We start from the raw sequence: 16,281 nt of genomic DNA, 5'->3' as shown, positions 1-16,281 counted from the left end.
AAAAAAAAAAAAAAAAGCCAGGACATCTCCCAGTCAATGAAAACAAAAGACAGAAAAAGGAAGAAGGGGAGAAATAAGATGTGTGAGATGAGACGGTTCACAAATTCTTTGTCTTGATAGTTTCTGAATTGCTCTTAGGAGCTATTAGCTGTAGCTAATAGTTACAGGTATTAGGGACCCCCTCTGGAGCTAGCAGGAAGAGTGGCCAAAGGTCTGGTGTAGCCTTGCTTGTCAATCTTGTTGTGATTTCTTGCCCAGTGGTGATCTGTATCAGGATCTTGGACCCGCAGTCTTCCCTCAAATGGCTGTGTTTTCCCTAGTGGCAAGGCTCTCAGCTCTTACCTGGATTCTTAGAGTAAGCTAGAATTGCCAACCATATCTTGTAGTGCTTCTTTCTTGGTCTTCAGGCAAATCAGGTGGGAAGCTTGCTTCAGATTCTGAGAGCCTAACCTGGAAAGATTAATTTTATGTCATTTTAGGCTTGTGTAAATTTTGAGGGAAAGTCCTAACTTAAAAGATTAGTTTCAAAATATATTGTGCTACATCTACATTTGCTGAAAGTTCATGAGACCTCAAACATACCAAAACATGAAAAAGGTAAGATCACTTTTAACAAAAATAACAAGGCCTTATTCAGGTAGTAAATGCTTTGAACTGCCATCTATTATCACTTACATAAATTACCCTGAAATTCTATTGAAAAAAATTTAATTGCAAATACACTAACGATAAAGCATCAGTCACTCACCCCTCATTTATCAACAATAATAAAAAATAAATTGGGACATCTTTATGACACATGCCCCTATCTTTTCTTGCAAACAAGGCAATCTGGAAACATTTATGTTTTTAGAATTGGGTCAGAAGGGGTGGAACTGACTCGGCTTGGAAATTTCCATCTTATAGGTGAAAGGTTACTTTAACATTCCTCGTGTTTATGTGAAGTGTGCATTTTCATATGCTATATGTGTCTCACTTGGAAAGAATATATATGTTTGTAAATAGGTACTTGATACAAAGAAAGAAATGCTATTGGGTACAATTTTGAGTTTATTAATCTTGATAGTGCTTTTTTTTTGTCTGAACCAGTTTGTTTTTAGTCACCGACTGTCAAATTTTTGCAAACTTTCCTCTGCATCTTCAGTCATTAGTCTTTTACATTAGAAACAGGAATCTAGTTAATTTTTTCTCTGTTGCAACAGACAAAAAATTGTTTTGGGACTTCTAATTAAATATATTAATGGTGATGTAAATTAGAATTGGAATGCATTACATGTTTTTCACAACAGGATATTTGAGTTATGAGGCCAGGACCCTCTATCCAGTAAATAGGCAGGCGGATGGGCTGACTTGTCTGATTCTTTTAAAGCAGCTGGTTCTGAGATTCTGCTGGTGAGAGATTGTGGGCTGGGGAAGGAAAGGAGCTTCAAAGATTGATAAATGTATAGTAGATTTGAAAATATTACTGATTTATTGTTGTATATGGTTGCAGTGCCTAGGGGCCCTAAACACATGTCCCATTGTGCTAGGCACCCCACACATAACAAAGACAATTCCTGCCCTGAGGGGCTAAGATTAACAGGAGATAATACAGTTGTGGTTGCTGAAGGAAATGAGATGGAACTGGTCAACATAAAAAACAACCATAGAATAGGGGACTAAAGAAGGGTGTTTTAGAAGGACAGTATTAGCTGATCTCTGAGAGCTATCCAGCTTGGAGTCTGACACATATAGTTGCTACTATACACCGTGCCATAGTTCACATACAGATTCTGATGGCTTGTCTATATATACAAGATGTAGTATGGTCCTACTAGTGTGGACATGGTGATGCCAGTGTAAAAAGTATTTATACCCGTGAAGCTTATTTCTGTATAGAAAGGCACCATTATGCAGATATGACTCTGAGCACGTCCCCATGAACAGGAACATGCATTCCCCAGGGACAAGCAGCAGCAGCATATTTGTGCTGCTGCTGCTTGTCCCTGGGGAATGTCCCTGTACATGTTCTCTGGTGTGTGGCAAGCTGCCCTGGGTTGCACCTGGGCTGGCCCTAGCAGCCTTACGCAGGGTCCTGGGAGCATCATGGGCTTTCAGCAGCAGCAATCTGGGTGCATGGAGCCTGGCCAGCAGCTGGAGCGTGGCTCTGGCTGGCCATGCTTTGGTTTTGGACAGTGCATGATGTCACCATGTATGCTTGCCCGCTTTTTTCTGATGCGTGGGGTTTTTTTGGGTTTTTTTTTCGTGGCGCCAGGATCTGCTGGTGTCAAAAAAGCCTGCTGCACTGCAAATTAGCAATGTGGCGAATGCCTGCTTGTGGTTTGTGGTGCCACACATATGCGTTCATGGGGAATGCAGCCTTTTGAGTTTCAAAAAAGAACCATATCCTTCACCAATATAGTTTTACTCTTGACTTTTAAGCATAGAGCAACCTGAAGTCATAGGAACCTTTTTATTACAAGAGAGATTCTTAAGCAAAATATCCCTGGTGTCCCATGTTCTTTATAAATTTTATAGGATCCTTAATGTTCATGTGATCTTTAACCTTGAACATTTAGCAGAGGTAGGCAGAAGGGATGAGTGTGTAACTCCTTTCTTCACAGGACTCTTGTTTTTTGGACTGTACAATACATGTCCATACATTATAAGGCTCACCCTACTTTTTATCACCAGCCTCCCATATTTTGCAAGCAACCTGATATATTGTCAAACATGACTTTGATCCAGCAAAAGTGGACCAGTGTACCCTGATTTTTTAACCTCTTTCCAGACCTCTCTTCCTTCCCCCACCCTTTTTTTTTTCAAATGGGTTTCTTTTTTTTGACCAATTGCACATTCCCATCAAGGGGACAAAGTTAAACCAGGGGCCAAGAGGCTGTTGCCAAACCTACAGTAACCACAAGCAAAAAAAAATTCCTGCATCTACTTGCACAATTCCTGAAGTGCTACTTCTGCAAAGCTGTAGAAATCCTTTGGAGTCCATTGGGAAATACCTTGATATGTAACTTTAAATCCACTAAGCCAACAAATTTCAAAACTCATTTAATCAAGAATTAATTGAACTCTGTAAGGATTCTTCAAAATGATTAATTTTTTTTATTTAATCTAGGAAAGCCCACTGCCTGAGTACAGTGACCAGTACTGTCAAAAAGCAGTCTACAAACCTTAACTGGTCTTCTAATAGATGGGCATGGACCACCACAAGATCAGTCACAGTAGAGAGCTGGTTCTCCTTAATGTTGCAGATGGATTTGGCAATTGTGAATTTGTGGTGAACGTGGTTGAGGTGGCCTGTCTCATGAACCACTTCACTTTATCATTCTCAATCTCTGAAGGCTGCATCCAACAAAGAACTTGGGTGCCTACAGGGTAGGTGCTGCAGTACCTCAACTTTTGGCACTGGAATGGAGAGAAGTAGAATTCAAAGGCCGGAATTAGGTTTCCCCCAGGTCCCTATGCCATGCATGGGAAGAGGTAGGTGTCTCAAAAAAAAACAGTCTTAAGAATCCTGCCTAGTAGGGAGTAGGGAGCTGCTTAGAGCAAGTGTGAGCCAATAGGAAACACTGAAATAACGCAGACCTCTTCTTTGGAGTTTGAGTACGTGACTCAGAGTGACAAAGGAACCATCTCCGTCCACTTGGGATCCAAAGCCTAAAGCCAACTCTGGAGGGTAGGTACCTCCAAGGATTTTTTGAATGGAGTGAGCAAGTGAAAAGGGAAGTAAACAAGGGAAAGCCTGACTTCACAGTTGTTGAGGCTCTGATCTGGGAGAAGGGAATCCTGGGTTCAAGTCCCTGCTCTCAGGATTATCACTGTTTGGTTTGTTTTTTTTTAATCTGATGACTGTTGTAGCCTCAAGGTGCAAGGGTCTCCCCTTCCCAATACCCTTGCCCCCCCATCCCACCCCAACATTGACAACCACCTCCCTCCCCTGCTTTCCTGCTGGAGGCCCATGGTATGGCTGAATCCCAAACACCTGGCCCACCACAAACTGGCTAGACGAACACCTTGCTGGGATCATTTGACCCAAGTACTCTTTCCTGCCATGGCAGGGGGTTGGACTTGATGATCTGCTCAGGTCCCTTCTGACCCTACCAACTATGAAACCATGCTAAAAGGTTGAGCTCCACTGGGATACAGAATCAGGCTCCCTCTTGCTTGCTTCTGGGCCTGTGAATCTTGCATTCTTTAATACATGATGGTCCGACTTCACCAAGAAGGGTAGAGAGAGTCCCTTCACCCTCTACAAGACTAGTCTATAGTCTGGTAGCTAGAACGCCCTTTTGGAGATGTACTTTGAGCCCACTCAGGCTGAGGAGGGCATGTAAGCCAGATCTCGTATTTCCCAGGTAAATGCTGTAGCCACCAGACTGTTATATGGGAGCCACATACTGCCACAACCTCTACCTCCTCCTCCACTTGTGTTGTTGAATGAAGGTGGACATGTCTGCTGTGTTTTATGTGCAACTCAGAGCAGTTGTTTTTGTTACATGGGCTCAGAATTCACCTATTCAATCTCCCTGCACTTGGCCCTCCAACTTGAAAACCACTGTCTACATACAGGTTGAGTGCCTAGCTCCATCCAGAACCTAGTAGGAACCAGGCACAAAGCTGTACAGAAGAAGGCATCTCTGGATGTGTCCTCAAAGCAGTACTGCAGGTGCTAAGGGGTCTTCTGGACAATCTAGGTCAGGGGTGGGCAATTATTTCGGGTGGAGGGCCACTTACTGAGTTGGCAAGCCATTGAGCACTGCATGACAGGCAGCCAGAGGCAAATAAATACTAATTTTCTAAATTCTTTAGGGGCCCCACAGGCCATATTTTGCCCACCCCTGATCTAGGTACTGCCATAGATAGGCAGCTGCTCAGTGAGGTTGGGTAAGCATGGAAGGTATATCACCATTATGGTCATGAGCATCTACAGTCTTTTTGTAGATGCCTAAAGTCTTTCTGGACCTAAACTATGGTCCACACTTTGACAAAGTCTGAGAGTCCTTCTCTTAAAGTAGGTAATTACTTGTGCTCCAGCTAACCAGAGCAAGATAGAGAATGTGTAAATCAGCCCCACATGATTGGGTAATACCTCTTCCCTTAATGTAATCTTTCAAAGAAAATAAGACCTGGTTCAGGCCTCTCTGAAATTGTTTTTGTTGTTGTTGTTTCTTTGGGTTTTTTTAGTTACTTGTTTTACATCTTGTAATTACTGTGGTTTATTACATAAAAACATGAGAACTGCCATTTACTGAGCTAGACTATTGGTCCAGTCTCCTGCCATGCAGTGGCAGAGAATGGATGTTGAAAAGGAGAGTGAACTGGGTATGATCGGATTTTTTTTCTAATTTTTTCCCCTACTGTTGTCTCTCATGTGCAGCCTCCAGCCTTTAAAGTTTATAAAAACCTGATTCAGAGGCTGTATCCTAACTCCCATCCTCAACAGCTACTGATGCCCCTTTCCTCCAAGAACTGCTTCAATCTTTCTTTTTTTTTTTTTTTTCTTCTTCTTTTCGAATCTGGCTGAACAGTGAGCTTCCACAGCACCTGGTGGCAATGCACTAACCTCTCCCGAAAATCATTTCTAAGCCCAGCGTGGGCAAATGCCCAACTGCTGCCTGGACATGAAAAGCAGAAGGAACTGGTCTCTGGGCTTGTCACATCCGAGATGTCCTTTAGATGAAGTGGGGATATGATCACCTTTCCTGTGCCCGTCCTCAAGCAGCATTGCTAATGGGGATGTGTGTGGGTGTGGGGGAAGAAAGGAACCTGTGACCAAGGAGGGGCTGGGCTGCCTCACAATCTCTTGCAGTGGGTGGGCTGAGAAGGTTGTTCAAACAGCCAGGAAAGGGGGCTGGGAGGGTTTGTAGCTGCCTCTGGCTCTTGGCGTGAGGTAACACAGCACATTCCCCAGCAAGGGGGCCCGTGTGGGAGGACTGGGGAACTCTCAGGCTGCTGGGGCTTGACGTGCAGTATGTGCCGCAGGGGGGAAGGAGGGGCAGGGGGGAGGCTCCACTCGCTTCTTTGTTCTAGCTTCTTGGTGGGCTGGGGCTGGGGGTGGTGCATGCGTGGGTTGCACTCGCTGCCTCTACCTGGAGCTGCTCCCCACTCTGTAAACACTGCTGCTGCTGTGGATGAGCAGAGGGAGAGCAAGAGGGATAGCTGCAGCTGCTTGAAATAGCAGCATTAACCTGCAGAGCAGCTCAGGGTGCTCCAGTCCTGCAAGTGTGGGTGGTGGATCCCTGCTGCAGGGAGGAGGGATCTCCCTGGAGCTCAGTGAAGGGGGAGGCCATTTGCAGGGGGAGAGAGATGTACCCTGTCTAGACGACAGCAGGACCTTGAGGTGGAGGGGGGGCTGTGCCAGGCAAGGGGCCAGCCTGGCTTTGCTGCATTTCTGGTCCTGTGCATGTGACTAGATTTCCCCGTCTCCTGTGCTGAGGATGTTTGCAGCGGAGCACTGCTGCTGCATGCACGGTCCAGGCGCCTGCTGCACTCGCTGCCCATCTCCTGCCACAGGCCTCAGGCCCCAGGCCTGCAGCAGCCCGAACAGCGAGGAGGTGGCGTCATCTTCTGGGTACAGCTCCGCCCATGGGGACAGCTGCGAGTCCTTGCCCGAAGCCATAGCCCGCGATCCTGGCAGCTCAAGGCCCAAAGGCAGCCTGCTGGATGACATGCCAAAGCACCTCTCCTGGTGCCTCGACTGCAGGCAGCCTTACCTCGTGCTAGGTAGGGGGGCTTTGGTGTAGCCCATGCCTTCTGCTGGGCCCTGGTCTGGGGGGAGGGGAGCGGGGAGGATGGCACAAGCTTGAAATAGTTTTCCAGTGGGCCTGGGCCTGGGCCTGTCTTGACTTCTCTTTTCATAGCAAGGGACAGGAGGTTTGCAACCAAACATCATATAGCTGGTTCCCGCTGGACACAGCCATGGTGTGATGCAGGCCTATTTGATAGGCCAAAGGAAAGGTGTGGGCCAGTGACCAGTGAGAAACTACAAGCCTCCCTTAATAAGGGAAGCCAGTTACGGGCTCTTCCAGCAGATTTCTTGGGACAAATAAACAGAAAAGGTTGATAAGAGAGCTGGAAGGAGACACCTAGCAGAGCACACCAGCCTAAGCCGATTGTGTTGTGAATGAGTCAAGGAGCCTGTGGACGCTGACCAGTGAGACCTGCCTGGAGACTTGAGTAGACGAGTGAAAGGAAAACAACTGCTCACTCGCCTAGGTTCCCCGCAGCCAGAGCCTCCTGCTTGGTCTGGTAGCTACTAGCTAGTGAGCATGGGAGTTAGGGGCACAGCCTCTGAATCGTAACTTCCTGGACCTCAAATGCTGCATGGTTGCAAAGGAGAGAGGGACAGTGGAAAAAACCCTGGTCAAACCATGTCCACTTGGCCTTTCAGCAACCACAAGCCTATTTGATGTGCTGAAAGATCATGGGCTTAGGTCCATCACAGTGCTATAAACCGTGGCAAGATGGACCTCTGATCTGACACAGTACCATGGCACTTCTTATGTTCTAACATGCCTGGAGACTGACTATGGTAGCTTAGTGTAGAAGTTGACCATTGTTGGCCTCGTGTTCTCCTTGGGCTGTTCTTCACACCCCAAACTCCCTTTGAAAATGGTGGTTTTGCAAGCAAAGATGAGGCCCCTTCACACACTTTTTTTCATGTTGGGTTGGTTGTATTTGTTCTTAGCTGTCCCCCATGAACGTAGATTGGGAAGGAATGTCATAACACCATCAGTGCTTTTACAATCTATGCCATTCTCTTATCATGGATCTGTATGTGTCTTTAGGTGGGTTTATCTTTGTTTGGGTATAGGGTTTATCTCTGAAATAGCTGAAATGTTTGCCTGACTGTTTCACTCTGTCATGCTGAGGTTCAGCTTTATTTTTTCAAATGAATCCTTGAACCAGGTGGTTAAAAGGTGGAAATGTTTGTTTACAAGTTCAGTGTTCTGCTCTTGTATGGGGTCAGCACATGCTGAGTCCTGCTGACTCCAGTAGGCCTTGTTTGTAGGGGCACACTCTAATAGGATCAGAGCCTAATGGAGCTCAAAAGTGCACTTACACAGTTATCTTGAAGCAAGATTTGTTTGGCAGTCTCTTTTATTAGATCAGCTGTATAGATGGAAGAAAGGCTAGACTAGCTTTCAGGCACAAACGCTCCTCCCTTAGGCCTGGGAAAAGAGCAGAGACAGTTTACACTAGATATCAGTAGAAGTTACTTATATACTGTACTTTATCTTGAAGTCATTGAGAACTCCACACATCTAGCTGATGGTTGGGCAGCTACGGTACTAGAGTTCTACTTCCAGCTCTGCTTTTCCTCTTTCTCAGACCTTGGGTCTGTTGCTTACATGGTGCAAAGAGGAGGGTACTACTGCTAACCTACTTAACATTTAGTGTGGAGAATTGTGGCTCTGATTACACAAGCATTTATATACCATGCTACCATGTACCAGCACTGTGTTTGCGGGGGCCTTAGATGACGAGTACTTTGAGGTTTAAAATAGGGGCATAGGTTGTAGCTGTGTTGGTCTAAGGACATAAGCAGACAAGGTTCTTTGGGTAAATCTGATCTTTTATTAGACGAGCTCAAATAGTTGGAAAAATTCTTCTTTGCAAGCTTTTGGGTTAAATACCCTTAGTCAGGCTGAGGAAGCATTTGTGGTTGGTCTGTGCTCTTCCTGGATGGAATGAATAGTAAAGAAGCCAGAATCTTGCATGCATATCAGCCTCTGGTTTCTTTACTATTCATCCCAACCAGGAAGAGCACAGACTAGCTGCAGATGCTTCCTCAGCCTGACGAAGGGTATTTATACCCAAAAGCTTGCAGAGAAGAATTTTTCCAACTATTTGAGTTGGTTTAATGAAAGATATCAGATTTACCCAAAGAACCTTGTCTGCCTTGAGGATTAAAATGCATTGATATACTGAGTAGTACTGATCTAGATTTTTAATTTAATATTCCAGTCGTTCCTCATCCTACAGATGCATAAACAGTTGATATAACCACATACTCTTTCCTTCTAGTTGTGTAGGTCAAAAATGTGCATGTACTTTATCTAACATCTAATCTGATCTTTGTTGATTGACAGAACTCCCTCAAAGGCTTTTTTTAGCAGTGCTAGGGAGATAATGTTAAGAGATTTTAACTTGTTAATTGGAATCTACCAACATTGATTATTCTTTTTGGCCATGTGTTCAATTTCCAGGGCTTAACGTGGGTCTGTATTTGAGCTGTTACTGTTGTACATGATTTGGTCACAAGTATAGTTTACATCCACTTAAATCTTTTCACTTGAAATATTGGCAGACTAGTGGCTTGAAAGTCAGTTAATTTTAAATAATTTTTGGTTTCTTTCCCAGATGACAATCAAAACAAAACCAATGAAAAGAAAGAGAAAAAAATGGTTTCTCAGAAACCCCATGGTACTGTGGAATATACTGTAAGTACTTGTGTAGTTAGGTCATCAGTAATATTGTTTAACAAATAAGACTGAAGCTGATAGAAAATCAGTCAAATACTGTAGACATCACTTCTTTTTTTCTAATGTATAATGCATAGGCATTCCTGTCCTGTATATTTTCACTGCCACAGAATGACCATTTAATAGTTTGTCCCATGCAGTATAGTTTAAGCCAGTGGTTCTCAACCTTGTTAGGTTCGAGGCACCCCTTGGAAAATGCCATCTCTTAGTTTTCCCTCTTTTTTACTAAAGAAAAATAATAGAGCAGTTCTTCTGTTGCAAAGAACTTGGAAACATCACACCAGGTCAGAATGTTTTTAACACTATGGATACCTTTTTGGAATCTCTGGGTTAGTCTTGCGAATTGTCTTTGTACAGCTAATGGTGGGAACATTGCATGCCACTTGAAAAGATCTGAAGGCACCCCAGGGTGCTGTGGCACCCTGGTTGAGACTCATTGGTTTAAGCCCTACAGCAGGACTATCTTTGGACTCTGAGCTGGTTGTGCGATTCCTCTTTTCTATTTGGAATGCTGAAGATCTGTGCTGCCTTTGTACCAGAAATTAGCTGCATTATAAAAGCCTCTGATGTCCTTATCTTTTGCACACAGGAGGAACTCTTGACCCGACTTGCACGTGGGTGCCAGTACACTGCATTTTCAGTGTATCAGTTGAGAATAGGCTTAGACTTTTCACGGCTGGGATGGCTTAGAGAACAGTGAATATCAAGCTTACACAGAATTATAGTTTGGTGTGTGTGTGTATGTAATATGCTCACCGCTTTTTCCCAAACCAATTCTAATTGGGATGCTGATTTAATTAAAAGGATGTTTTAACTAAGTTTTCTGAAAAAATGAGACAGATTTTAACTGTTCTGTTTATCATACTTTCTATTGCAGAGGAATTGTTAAACGCAAAGACACTGCTTTTTAATTGTCATTTATGGAAAAGTAGACTATGAAACAGCAAATATATTGGAACATTATGTCAATCCCTTAGAAATGATGTACTAAATAAAGTTTATTTCAGTTGTACTTTTCTGATATTTGATCACTGCCATACCTTAAACTGTAACCTTTTGTTCTTCAGGCTGGAATTCAGGACACCCTAAATAGCATAGCACTGAAGTTTAACATTACTCCAAACAAACTTGTGGAACTCAATAAACTGTTCACACACACAATTGTTCCAGGACAGGTAAATCTTAAGTTTTGAATACTTCTGAAATTCTGAGTCGTTGCTCTATATTTAAGAGGTGCTTTTTTCCTCTGTTTAGGGAATTGGGTAGGACTGTGAACGACAGCTGTGTAATGTAACTGTAGGATAAAAAAACAAATCTCACTGCAGGGTCAGGCTTTCTCTAAGACAGACAACGTTAACTGTTTTTGAAGGAATTAAATATATTAAATCAATATGTAAATATGAAATCAATATGTGAAGGGTTAAACGTTTAACCTTTCACATCCCTAGTTCCAACATGGATTCCATTGCAGGATGATGGCCAGAGTTTTTATATAACCTGTCTCTTTGTTTTTCTTTCGTATGGAAATGCTTTTAAAATAAATTATTTGCATCTACTATACCCTTTGAACAGGTTCTATATGTACCTGATACTGACCACCATTTCAGTGCTGCTAGTTTTCCTTCTTCCAGTCCTGGTGCCCCTGTTTCTCCTTCCTCATCGGATGCCGAATATGATAAACTTCCTGTAAGTAACTTTTTTTTGTTTGTTCTTATATTTACAGAACCCTGTTCTACCTGCTAGTTCTGAGGATGGTTTGTGGGATGAGATTGCAGTCAGGGTCTGCAACCATTTCCAACTCACCACCCTGATTCCTCATTGCTGAGAGAACTGTTGACCATCAAGGGCTCTATCAGACTCCCACCAACTCCAGTAGGAATTGGATTAAGCCCTAAGTGTTCAGGTCATGTAGCCTTTCCTCGTAGGGCCTGCCCTGCTGTCCCTGGATCATGCAAGTGGCCCTCCTCTGGACTTCCTTCATGCTGGCCACATCTCTGCTAAAGTGGGGCGCCCAGAACTGGATACAGTACTCCAACTGTGGCCTGACCAGTGTCACATAGAGGGGAAGGATCACCTCCTTGGCCCTGCTTGTGATGCATCTGTGGATGCATGCTTGTTCTTACTGCCTAAGTGCAGTACTTTGCACTTGTCAGTATTGAATCCCATCCTATTCTCATTCGCCCACCCCTGTAACCTGTCCAGGTCCAGCTGTATCCTGTCCCTCCCTTCTAGCATGCCCACCTCACCCCAGATCTTGGTGTCATCAGCAAATTTGAACAGGGTGCTTTTCATGCCCTTGTCCAAGTTGCTAATAAAGAGATTAAACAGTGCGGGCCCGAGGACCGACCCCTGGGTGACCCCACTGTCCACATCCTTCCAGGTCAAATATGACGCGTCCACCAGCACTCTGGGTGCAGCCCCTCAGCCAATTTGTGACCCATCTGACTGTGTAGGCATTAATGCCACAGTCACCTAGTTTTTTTTAATGAGAATGGGGTGGGAAACAGTGTAAAAGGCCTTCCTAAAGTCCAGAAAGACTACATCTACCGTGACACCTGCGTCCAATGATTTTGTGACCCGATTCTGCTTGGCAGATTCGAATGCACATACAAAAACCTGCATATACATTTTTCTGTTTGTACAGCCTGCTAGTTTACTCTTTTAAAGATATAGTTAGGATTGTTGTTGGCTACAAAGAGTGGGAAGAGATATGTAGCCATGTTAGTCTGAAGTGAAACAGAAGGCAGGTAAATTTGCACCTTACAGACTAACTAAATCAGGGAGGTATAGGCTTTCATAAGGAGCAGCTTATTTCATTGGATGCTGCTAGTTTACCAGGCCTCTGGTGTTAAGGCTTTCTGTGGATGGTTCCAACATGATAAATGGGATTGTTCTCATTTCTTTTACCTTGGAATGATGACGGGCTGTGTTGACTCATCAGGTTTTGAGCAAGTTGCTTCAAGGAGTTTAGAAACTTCTGTGGCAGCCTTGAAGCAGCTAATTTCTTCCACATGCAAATCTGAGAAATCACTCAAAATGTTAAGCCTCACTCCTCTACAAGCTGATCCATATGAAGGACTCCTGTGCCCACAGGAATTCCTTTAAAATCACTAGGGCTGTACTATGCACAGGGATTTTCCCATATGGGTTGTATTGTAGGATTGGGCCTCTGACTAAGTATCTAATTGGAAAACCGTGCAATGAGTTGTTCTTATTTTTCCTGTCTCCTGTACTTAGAGATTCTTTTATGATGTTATAATCCAAATGTTCTCATACTCAGTGGGTTATGCAATATAAGACGTTAGGAAAATTGTTAATGAAACTTGGTATTTAATTTTCCAAAATTGGAGAGGCTCTGAATATACTCTCCATCCTGTTGTTCTGCACTGAGGCTTTTGTTTTTTAAAGGATGCTGACTTGGCAAGAAAGGCCTTCAAGCCAATCGAAAGAGTCTTGTCTTCTACCTCTGAAGAGGATGAACCAGTTATTGTCAAATTCTTAAAAATGAACTGTCGTTACTTCACGGATGGTAAGGTAAGCAGAACTTGGGACTTGTGTTTGATTTGAGATCCTTAATAGAGTGAAATATATTAGATAAATGAAAGACTAATAGTAGGTTCTACAGCCACTTTGTAGAAGTGTTCTTTATTATTAAATACTATATAGATGTGTGGTATATTAGCACACAGTATTTGTTTCTTTTTTTTAAAGAATTAACCTAGTAAAATGACTGCTTGATGGTAGGATAGTTCTTCCTTCCCACCCATCTCCTCCTTTAGACTTTTACTGGAAAGGTTTCCTTTCGGGTGTGGTAGGGACCTTGTCCAATTCGTTAGGAAAATCATCTGCGTGGTTCAGCTACTCCTTGTCCACTTGAGCCGAGTTCACTGGGTCTCAACAAGTTCTGTGAAGGATTTATCAAATGGACGTGACTTTTTTTTCCCATTGTATTTCATTTGCAACCTCTTGAACTCTTTTTAGTCTTTTAAATGTAAAGGTACAAGGCTAAGGTATCATCTTAAATCTGCAATTCACTCCTGGAGACTTCATCCTCCCTTATTTATCTTATCTTTACCTTATTTATCTTATCTATCCTTGTTGATTCCCATTGAAGTCTTCAGTATAAGATGTTTGCTTGTTGGATTTTCAAGTTATCTAATGTCAGTAATAAATATTGAGATGGTTGTTTCAATCTAGCCCTCCCCCCCGCCTTTGTCTTAATGTTTATATAAGATTTACTCATTTACATTCAGGTGTCTGGTTTCTGCTGATCCTGAGTGGCCATGGAATGTACACTTTTTACTAATTTAGAAATTGTTTAGCCTGCTATTCTGTAAATTTAGCAGAATATTGCAGTGTCTTAAGCTTCGCAAGTACAGTAGTGTTTATTTGCTTGTTTTTTGTATGATGCTTGCTTGTTCTTGAGTTCCATTTCACAAAACATGATGCCATCTTTTTTTTCTTGGAGCCCAAATCTGATTTCAGGATCCATATGTTTCTTCACACCACAGCAATGCAAAGTGGCTTTTGTTCTTTGTCAATATAACATAGAGCAGAGCCTAATCTTTTAATGTTTCTCCTTGTGCCTAAGTACCTAATATAGTATAATTATGTGGTGTTCTACTCTCTGCATTGCAAGCGGTGACTTAGGTGCCATTGGATGTGAATGGCAGAACCCAATTAGCCCGCACACTAGCACTTGATTTTCCTTCCTCTGGCCACTTGCCTTCTGTCCTTCATTAGCATGGCTTGGAGATTGAGTGATCCTTTCACTTAATAATACTTTTGGCATTCAGTCAATCTTTTTAACACTTAATTGTCATGTGCTGACAGACTGATGTGATGGAATTTAGTGCAGGCTGAAAATGTGGATATGAATGTAGTTTGCTAACAGGCCATCCATGAGTACCAGTCTAGGGTGTGGAGATTGGAAGTCTGGTCTGAAAACCTCCAAGTGATTAGAGGTTCTGAGTTTTACTGTTTGTCTACAAAGTTTCTTCAATATCTTATCCAAACCACAACTGGAGTCATTTCCAAGAATTAGAAAACCTTTGGTAGCTGGGTAAACAGATGAGTTCCCTAGACTTTCTGTGTTGGTTCTCTGTAACGTATGCCAACAAATCCATGTATCAGATGGCTTTCTGAAGAATACATCAGTGGGATGGAAAACTCTAGGTTAGATTGCTGCTGGAATGACAACCTTGGCATAGGTAGAACTCTGCGTACATGCACGTGTGTGCATACGGAAATGCATGCTACCAGGTTGCAGCAGGGCTGTTAACGTAGTGGTGGTTGGGAATCATGGTTGGGATTAGCCAGAGGGTTGCCCATATGGGGGTTTATTCAGGGAAAATTTATAGTTGTGGAGATTGGGGGGAATTGGAGTTCTGAAGTTCAGGCGACTTGTTTGGGGAATCCTATCGCTGAGTTGCTTGTTTGTTTATTGTAACATCTCTGAGCTCTTTGGATAGGGTGGGATATAAGTCTAATAAATAAATAGATCATGGTGGAGTATCCAAAATTAAAGGATGCTGGTAGGTTCAAACAAGACAGACAAACTCAAATATTTCTTCTCTGTTTAATTAATAAGCGGCTTTAGTTCATAGCAACCTGGGATGAAAATTAAGTATCTTGATTCCTCTTTATGACACTGTCCTTGTCTGCCAAGAACTTTGAGTATTAGAAAGGGATCTTTTTATTTGCTGTTCTTGTAATATCTATCCCCCTGCAGCTGGGAGCTGAAGTGGTCTCTTAGAAAACATGTACTCTACAGTTGTACAAAGAGATGAGTGAGAGAGAGAATTATGTTGGCAGATAGCCTCTAAAGGTTATGCTGTACTACTGATTGCTTGAGTCTTCTGGTCAGTGATAGGTCTGATGTGTTAACTCTTTTTGTTTCTTTTTATTTTCAGGGTGTAGTTGGGGGTGTCATGATAGTGACTCCAAACAACATCATGTTTGACCCACATAAGTCGGATCCTCTGGTAATTGAGAATGGTTGTGAAGAGTATGGGCTCATTTGCCCCATGGAAGAGGTTGTCTCGATAGCGCTCTACAATGATATCTCCCACATGAAGATTAAAGATGCCCTGCCATCGTAAGGAGTGTTTTTTGCTGATCTTGTTTACATCTTACCAGTAATGAAGAGAAAAAAAGAGTGGAGGAGGTAGAAAAGGTTGAGGAGAAGATACAAACCACCTATACTTTTTATCTTCATCTCTCTGCTTTCCTTGTTGTCTATGAAGCATGAACAAAGAAAGAAACTTTTCCCATGGTAGTAAACCATAACTAGGCAATGAATATAAAAGCTAAATTAGTAAAGAAGGAAGGTGAAAATGAATGAAGGCATGCTATGTAAACTTTTTTTTTCAGTTTTTTTCCCAAGGGGTTGGTTTCTTCAAAGTTCTCTAGGAGTATATTTCACAATTTTGGCAGAAAGACCATTGAATAATACTGTTAATTAATTTGGATCATATTGTCACTGTTGTGATTGGGGAGAGACATGATGGGATATAGGTATCATTTCAAACTTATTGTTCCAGCAGCAGTTAAGTTCCTACCTCCCACAAAACCCAGAAGATCTCAGTCCACAGAATACTCCTATGCAGGGACTAAAAATAATTTGATAGTTTAGATTTTTTTTAAATACAGAACATATTTCCCTTTTTTTTTTTGGTATTTTCACTTCAATGTACTTTGGGTGATACATGCTGTTCATATGTGTGCTGTAGAAAAAATGTATCTTTACACTCCAGGTAAAGATTTCTTCTGTTCTGAACAGACTGCTGTTCAAATAAATGAG

The 16,281-nt window shown here is 42.6% G+C and overlaps 1 protein-coding gene across 2 annotated transcripts in view; it reads left to right on the top strand.

Annotated features, from left to right (window-relative positions):
• Window positions 1-16,281, top strand: part of NCOA7 (nuclear receptor coactivator 7) — a 66,532-nt gene that overhangs the window by 27,478 nt on the left and 22,773 nt on the right. For both annotated transcript variants that reach the window (XM_019520318.1, XM_019520317.1), the window contains exons 2-6: window positions 9,358-9,437; window positions 10,547-10,654; window positions 11,052-11,165; window positions 12,888-13,013; window positions 15,392-15,576. In XM_019520318.1, coding sequence (XP_019375863.1) covers window positions 9,399-9,437; window positions 10,547-10,654; window positions 11,052-11,165; window positions 12,888-13,013; window positions 15,392-15,576 — 572 coding nt within the window. In that variant the 5' untranslated portion in view covers window positions 9,358-9,398. The remainder of the gene's footprint in view (window positions 1-9,357; window positions 9,438-10,546; window positions 10,655-11,051; window positions 11,166-12,887; window positions 13,014-15,391; window positions 15,577-16,281) is intronic.

Source organism: Gavialis gangeticus, unplaced genomic scaffold, assembly GCF_001723915.1.
Source record: "Gavialis gangeticus isolate Ggan-Ray unplaced genomic scaffold, GavGan_comp1, whole genome shotgun sequence".
NCBI classification, from domain to species: domain Eukaryota; kingdom Metazoa; phylum Chordata; order Crocodylia; family Gavialidae; genus Gavialis; species Gavialis gangeticus.
This window is presented reverse-complemented; position numbering and strand designations above follow the sequence as displayed.